Source organism: Lycium barbarum, chromosome 6, assembly GCF_019175385.1.
Source record: "Lycium barbarum isolate Lr01 chromosome 6, ASM1917538v2, whole genome shotgun sequence".
NCBI classification, from domain to species: Eukaryota; Viridiplantae; Streptophyta; class Magnoliopsida; order Solanales; family Solanaceae; genus Lycium; species Lycium barbarum.
The window spans coordinates 135,657,577-135,665,222 of NC_083342.1; the positions used below are offsets into that span (position 1 = coordinate 135,657,577).

The following is a 7,646-nucleotide window of genomic DNA, read 5'->3' on the forward strand; positions in this document are numbered from 1 at the left end:
TACATAACATAAGATACACAGAACAAAATATGATTTTCAGTTCAATAATTTTGCAAATACATAACATATATTCAAAAAGTTCGAAAAAAGACACTCTTCATCAATACATAACATATGTCAAATACATTCGTCAATACATAACGTACATCATTACATAACATACATCAATACATAACATACATAAAAAAAAATTGGAAAGTTCAAAAATACGTGCTTCATCCCTGGGTCAAACTCTTCCTCTTCTCCTGCTTCATGTTGTACGACTTTTTTCCTCTTCATCTCTTTTCCGGTATCTATTTTCTTTGTTGATTTTGTGACTACCGATTTTTTATGCCTTTGCATGTGGGAAGGATCATGCTTATTTTTTGTCCTTCTTTCAGCACTGATTCTCTCAGCTGAACCTGCAACAACATCATGTTGTTGTTGAGAAATCCCCAAATCAAAAGAAGGATAACCAAAATTTTGAAGAGTAGAAGGTATACCTCGAGTAACCATGTTTGATTTTGTTCCGTCTACCATTAATGTATAAGCATTTAACTTCCAATTACTTTAAACCCTAGCAATTTAATACTTCAATTGACTTGAATTTGGTGGAAAGAAAAAGACTAAAATATGAAAATACACTATCAGAGCAAGAAAAAATCTAAAGAAATATACATTCCCCAAAAATCACGGAAGAATCTTTTGCTAATGTTGATCGTGAAAGAGGTAATAGAGAAAAAAACGGTGAAAATTAATGGAGAATGAGAGAGAAATCAAGTTGAATAATGATGTATCCGTTAAACTTGGGATATGGGAATATGGTAGCGTCTAATACGGTCAGTTACCAGTGTATTTAACTGTGCATATTTACCAATAACTGTAATTTACTGATGTAGTTATAGATGGTAAATAAAAAAAGTAAATTAGTTACTAAATATAAATAAATAAAATGGTAGTTATTATCATTAAATATGTCTTATAAGAAGCTATAACCAGTAAAAATTCCAAAAACATTTATATATTGGGCCGAATGGAGATGCGGGCCATCGACTCGGCCTCTCTAATAGCCCGGTATTCTAACTGAACTGAAAGCCTGAGCCCGTTAGCCCAAAAGTGAATTTGCGTCCCAAACACAACTTGCAAAAGAGTCCCCAAACAAAACGAAAAAGTCGAAGATCACCCAAATAATCAATTAGTCTGCACACCGAACAGGTAGACGAAGCTGAGCAGGAACAACAATTTCATGCTCTGATAGTCTGCTGACACTCAATTAAAAATCATTCAGTGCCTGTGGGAGTGTTTAATTTGGTTCAAAATGGAAGAACATAGCAGGAATCTTTGAAGTTTCTTGGAGATGGGTCGAGCGATCTCAGTTTTATTACAGCCTCGGTGGCTTCTGATCTTTCTTGGTGTTTTTCTTCTTATCTTTCTTGCTTCCTCCATCTTCCTAAAGGTACCCTTTTTGTTCTTCTTCTAGTATTACTCCTTTTCGACATTTCTTTCCGTTTTGTCTTTCTTGATTTATATTTGTCAAGTTTAGGTAATTCCATAATTCAATATAATGGGTTTGGATAATTGGATCTGATTGTGGTCGAAATGGGATTGACTGTACAGTATGGTCTTGAAGCCTTATTGGGTACTGATTCTTTTTGCCGGAGCTTAAAGCTTTATGGAACATTATTATCAAACATCTCGCCTACTGTATAACTCAATCATCTACTAGGTTACTTAATAGGCTTAATACATCGACAATCCCTCAAACTAGCCAGCGAATTTTCTTTCCAGTTAAAGTGTTCCTATTAGACATTTTCAGTTCAAATTTCGAAGTTCTTTATGGTCAATGAGCATCCACACATTATCTTGTTCTATGAACCAAGTATGTTTTCTTTATGGATTTAATAGTGATAGGAGGTATAGGATATTTTACTAATCACCACTACTGGAGAAATGGAGAAGGGAAGTATTTCTTTGAGCTATTTGTGTGAGATGTGGAGTGATAATCAATTTCATGGAACTTATGGAGGTTAGATTTGGATAACTGTGCCTGGATGGTTTATAGGAATGATGGCTGATTATAAGTTTGATGTCATCCACTGCAGCTCCAAATTGGAGAATAATATAAGAACCAAGAGGAGAAAAGGAAGAACCAGAATCTCAAAAAAGGAAGAACAAGAATCTTGGAATAGAACCTCTTCAGAATTTGGATTAGATCCTAAAGGCTAGTCTTAGGAATTATCCTTAGAAGCAAGAAAAGTTCACCAACACATTGCGATGTCAGCTGCTACATCTGTCTCACAGTATTCCTTTTTGTGTAAGCTAGTTTCCCTCAATCCTGCAATGATGATATTTCCTAAATGATATGTAATCTATAATTTCAGGATAAGTTGAATCGCAACCTAATGCTGGTCCTGGTTGTATAATCATCTCATTCCCCATCCATCGAGCTTTCCAATTTGCACGCAATATAAATGTTTAATCGCGTCCTGAGCCAGTCAAACTTTAAGATGCTGATTTACTATAATATAGCAGGGTCCTAAAGTTTAAACTTTTGATAATCTAGCAAATAAACATAAATGGACTGTTGTGAAGCTTGGTCATGTACCATATTCTTCATGCTGCAGATCCTTTTTCTTGTTCCCCCTAAATCTTGGAAGCTTTGTCCTGGTTCATACTGAGAGAACTTATTGATTTTCTTCCCCTGTGTGAAATATCTACTATTTCTGCTTAGTTATTTACTATGAAATTATAGAAGAGAGACCTACTCCTTTCAAATTGTCCTACTCATGTTAGGACTTTAAAAAATAACAAGGAAAGAAGGAAACTAGGGAAATGCTGACTGGAGGACATTATTGACTGTTTCTAAGACAAGCTACTAATATGTTCAGACCTGTACCATGACTTGAGTTTTTAATATGCGTATCTAAAATAAGTTTAATGATAGATCTTCGTCTATGTATTTGAGCTTCAAACTCTTAGCAGGAGTTAGATCTACTCGTTAAAAGCTATAGCCTAACTCTGGAGTCTCGTTTGCAAGTTCTGCCAGTGACTGCTATTCTGTTTCTAGGAGCTCCCTTTGCCTATTGATGATATTTTACAATCCAACGGTTCACTGACCGTCTTCATTTACGTTCCTCTTTGATTTCTCAGGAGCATGAGAGGGTGGACGAGGTGTATGAAATTACCCACAGAGTATTCTTGGATGTTGATATAGAGAAAACACGTGTAGGTATGGATCTGTTCTGCTGATGTTCTTATTATATTGCATGTCATTGAGTTAATGAATTACAATAAGATTCCCAAGTGTGCTAAACCCCACAAGTTCTCTGCCGACAATAATAATAGACAGAAAGGAAAAAAAGGAAATGTAAACTGGCTGAATGAGTGACCTTAGCTTTCCTTATTATCCTTTCTGAAACAGTTTGTCCCGCTCTGTCGTGCTGACATGGTTATTTTTCATTTTGGTTTACCTAAACTTTGATTTATTAATTAGTAGAGAAGCTGTGGTTTGATATGGTATGTACTTCATTCAATGACAATGATACTTGTGAACTTGCAATGCACTGTACTAGCCCTGTCCCCAGCTAACCTGGTTTGGAGGCCGATGGTTTACTTCAACTAATTGATCTTTCAAGAACAAGTGTAATGTTTGAAACCCTATAACAAGTATTCTAGACACTCCTTTTAAATATTAAGAAGATTTAGGAGTTGTTTAAGAAAATCGTTATGAAAATTTTCTTGCAAGAAAAAAAAAAAAAGAAAAAAGAAAAAAGATCTTTAACCAAGAAAAAGTTATTTGACTCTCAAATTATTATGCAGCAAGATAGATGGAATATGATGAATATCTAATGAGCTTCATATGTTGATGAAGAAAAGATCATCAATATTTTTGATGACTTATGGAATATCAGAACTCGTGCACTGTGAAGGCTGGGAAAGATCTTTGTGTATTGATGATCTAAATTTTGAATATTTGCAGGAAGAATTGTGATAGGATTATATGGGCAAAATGTACCAAAAACTGTTGGTACGTCTTTATCCATCTCTTTTCCATACTTTGCTCTCCTCTTCAGTTTATTTTGTACTTCCATGTTTGTTGCATAATGCCTGCAATTTTACTTCTGTGCAGAGAATTTCAGGGCTTTGTGCACAGGTACTTTTGTAATTATAACTGGCACTGGTTTTGCTGCTTTAACACACACACACACACACACACGTATATGTATGTGTATATATTACATAGGTATGTCTTTGTGTGTGTATGTTACATACAATTTTAAGTGTGTATATTTTGACTGCCAATTGCTGCATTTTTTGTTGTTGACTCAGGGGAAATGGGGAAGACTGCTGATGGAGTATCTCTTCATTACAAGGGAAAGCCATTTCATCGTATAATACCAGGATTCATGATTCAAGGTGGAGATATTGTGTCGGGTGATGGAAGGGGAAACATTTCCATTTATGGCGGTCCCTTCCCTGATGAAAATCTCAAGATAAAGCATTCTCATGCAGGTCTGGAGTCATCACTTGAGTGCACTAATTCTCTCCGGAGCAAAACCAAAGGCAAATTTAGATTCATTCGCATGTGTACATTTATAAACTTCCTTGAATTTTGCAGGTGTTATTTCCATGGTGAACGCAGGACCCAACTCCAATGGCTGTCAGTTCTTTATACCGACAGTGAAGGCAAGCTGGTAAGTTTTCAAAATGATAGAATGAATCTTACCTTTCTCAAAGAAAACAATTTATTTAGTCGAACATTATTCCATAGAGCCTTGAATGTTCGGAAATTTCTCATTCTAACACCACAGCTACAAGCAGGTTGGACGGGGAGCATGTTGTATTTGGCAAAGTTATTGAAGGTATGGACACAGTATATGCAATAGAGGGCGGAGCAGGAACTTACAGCGGAAAACCTAGGAAAAAGGTGATTATTGCAGACTCGGGGGAAATACCTAAGAGCAAGTGGGATGAGGATAACCAAAGTTCAACTTCATAAATACCATTCATCAAAGTTTTGAAGTTACTAACCAGCCCTATATACATTTGACGCACGTTCTTTTCTTTTGTGTTACGAGCTTAATTTATGAGGTCCTATTTGATCCCCTTAACCTTACGGATATGAGTGCTTTTATTCCTGGAACTGGTTGTGAATATTTTTGGGTTTTGTAGAGGAATTGAACTGAACCTATACATTCTCTTTATATTCAAATTGGCTTGCTGGTTTTATACACCATTGCATACTGCCCAAGAGCCCGTTTGGATTGGCTTATAAGTTGCTTATAAGCTGTTTTCAGTTTTTTTGAGTGTTTGACTGGCCAGCTTAAAGTCATTTTGTGCTTAAAATAAGCTCAAAAAAATAATTGGGCCCATTTGACTTAGCTTATCTAAAGCAGCTTATAAGCCAAAAAAAAAAAGTTAGACTATCCAACTTATTTTTTTTAGCTTATAAGCTGTTTGCAGCTTATAGGCATAAGCCCATCCAAACAGGCTCCAAGTCCCTTGAGCTTTCGGTTCTCCACCAGAAATAGTTACCGTGAATAATATTGCATTGAGACAGGTTTAAATAGAGCAATATGACTAGTGATGATTCATATAGTCCATCTTGTCTTACTTTGAGAGATTGAGCTGTAGTTGCTGTTAAAGGAAGAAGTCTTTGTTTTTCTTGTTGTCAGCATCAACAAGGACCACATTATCTTTTGCTGGTAGTGAAAATGAACTGTAGTCTAATGACTCTTTTTTGAAAGACTCCTGAACTTGACTCCGTTAATTAAGCCCGGGGGGGGGGGGGGGGGGGGGGGTTTATTCAGATATTATGTCAATGAATTCCACTGCCAAGGTTCGCTGATTTGCTATTAAAACCAAAGTGCATGTCCATTATGTCTTGTCATGGATTTTTTTTTTCCCGTTCCAATCAACTTCACTTTTTCACTCTAAACTTTTCAAACTTTTACACAGTAGTAGTAGTAGTTTCTTTTGTTTTCTTTCTGTACCCTAATATCATCTCAGTAAAGGATGTACGCTTTCAAAGACGAAGCATTGATTAGCATCTTGTGCTTATTCCACTAAAGAAAGTGCTACTGTCGGAATTTAACATTTATCTCCCAGAACTGTGATAATCTAACACCTAATGAAGAAAATGCTCTAATTAATGAGAAAGAAACTTTCTGGTCTAAATAAGGCAAAAATAAACTTTCTGGTCTAAATAAGGCAAAAAGAAACTTTCTGCTCTAAATAAGGCAAAAAGAAAAGTCTCCGGCAACAATGAAATTCTCTAAAGTCTTAATTATGTCTTTGTGAACTATGCAAAGCATATTCAGCATCAGGATCGGATAAAAAATAAAATATGCTAAAGATCAACATAAAAGTAATTAAACCATGATGAATCAGTTACGTATAACCCGAATAAAATGAGTAGATTAAAAGAATGGGTGAAAATCATTTTCATCCCCCAACTTTGCTTTAAAAATCAAACTCCCCCCTCAACTTTGAACAATAATCATTTCCCTCCCTTTATCCTATGCAATGTCTATTTCATCCTTGTTATTTTCAATCCTACATTTATATTATATGTAATATTTTTTTTTTAACTTAGGTATTTATTAATTTATTTAAGTTCATTAACATATTAAGTGGAATTATACTTTTATGAATTTTCACGAAATCTAATGCTATTTTTTATAATTGTTATCTCAATTTATTTGTGTAACTAGAAATTTTATTACCAAAGTATAGTAGTAATATTTATAAATTATTTCTACATATGCATTAAATATATGTATGTACAAGCATATCTATGTATAATTAAATTTAACGTCTGTCTTATTCTCTATTGTCCATAAAAATAAACAAGTTTTGGTTGTAATTAATGGAATATTTCTTAAATTATAATTTAAAATTCATTTACAATATAAATAAATAATTTTTAAGAATCTGTTTCTATTTTTTTTTTTTGTATTAGTTGCATTAAAATATATTTATAAAACTATTATTACATGTTATTTTCAGTTGTATAAATAGATATTAGAGTTTTGATTGTTATTACTAAAATTTATTGTTTTTATTCTGCTAATTTATTTCATTATAAAATATTATTAACTTATATACTCAATTAATATTTCCCACTCTTTTTCACCCAGAAGATAATATTTATATTTTATAGGAAAATTGTTACATAGATTAAAAAAAAAGAATATTTTGATTTTAAAAAGTAAAAAAAGAAGAAGACAAAAGTTGATAATGCAAGAGTAAAATAGAAATTTTAAAAAGTCAATTAGAATAAAGGGGAGAGAATGACTATTATTTAAAGTTGAGAGGAAAATTTAATTTTTAAAGTAAAATTGGGGAGCGTAAATAATTTTCACCCTTAGAAGAATTCGTATAAACGATTCCAGTCACTTGCATCAATATGGAGTTAATTGATTAGGTGATTCATCAAGATGTCAATGCTTAGAGCTTGTTGACAAGACGTGAGTAAAGAATATACGAGATCTTTCATACTTAATAAGAAATCCATCTTAGTAATGAAGAAATTTTTCTTAAATACCCTTTGATATGCGACGCTATTCTAAATTAGTCGAGTCATAATTTTAATTATAGAATAACTATAAAAAAAAAAAAAAAAAAAGAGCTTGTTATGAATCTTGAATTACAGAGCTCAGATTTTA

General features: G+C 33.5%; 1 protein-coding gene across 2 annotated transcripts; it reads left to right on the forward strand.

Annotated features, from left to right (window-relative positions):
• The first annotated feature begins 1,067 nt into the window (after positions 1 to 1,067).
• Positions 1,068 to 5,210, forward strand: LOC132599310 (peptidyl-prolyl cis-trans isomerase CYP21-1). 2 transcript variants are annotated; one of them, XM_060312618.1, is made up of 7 exons: positions 1,074 to 1,435; positions 3,130 to 3,208; positions 3,959 to 4,006; positions 4,109 to 4,132; positions 4,309 to 4,491; positions 4,598 to 4,673; positions 4,801 to 5,210. In XM_060312618.1, the coding sequence occupies exons 1-7, from the start codon at positions 1,337 to 1,339 to the stop codon at positions 4,976 to 4,978; spliced, it is 687 nt and encodes a 228-aa protein (XP_060168601.1). In that variant the 5' UTR covers positions 1,074 to 1,336; the 3' UTR covers positions 4,979 to 5,210. The 2 variants fall into 2 exon arrangements, with proteins under 2 accessions (XP_060168602.1, XP_060168601.1); XM_060312619.1 differs by lacking the exon at positions 4,109 to 4,132 and having other exon boundaries at positions 1,068 to 1,435.
• Positions 5,211 to 7,646: the final 2,436 nt, after the last annotated feature.

What these genes read in the sequence shown, in the direction of transcription:
- LOC132599310 (XM_060312618.1), top strand. Translation starts at nt 1,337, where the DNA reads ATGGGTCGAGCGATCTCAGTTTTATTACAGCCTCGGTGGCTTCTGATC. An exon ending in TTTCAGGGCTTTGTGCACAG is followed by an intron (nt 4,133 to 4,308) that starts GTACTTTTGTAA and finishes TTGTTGACTCAG; the next exon opens with GGGAAATGGGGAAGACTGCT. An exon ending in GATAAAGCATTCTCATGCAG is followed by an intron (nt 4,492 to 4,597) that starts GTCTGGAGTCAT and finishes TGAATTTTGCAG; the next exon opens with GTGTTATTTCCATGGTGAAC.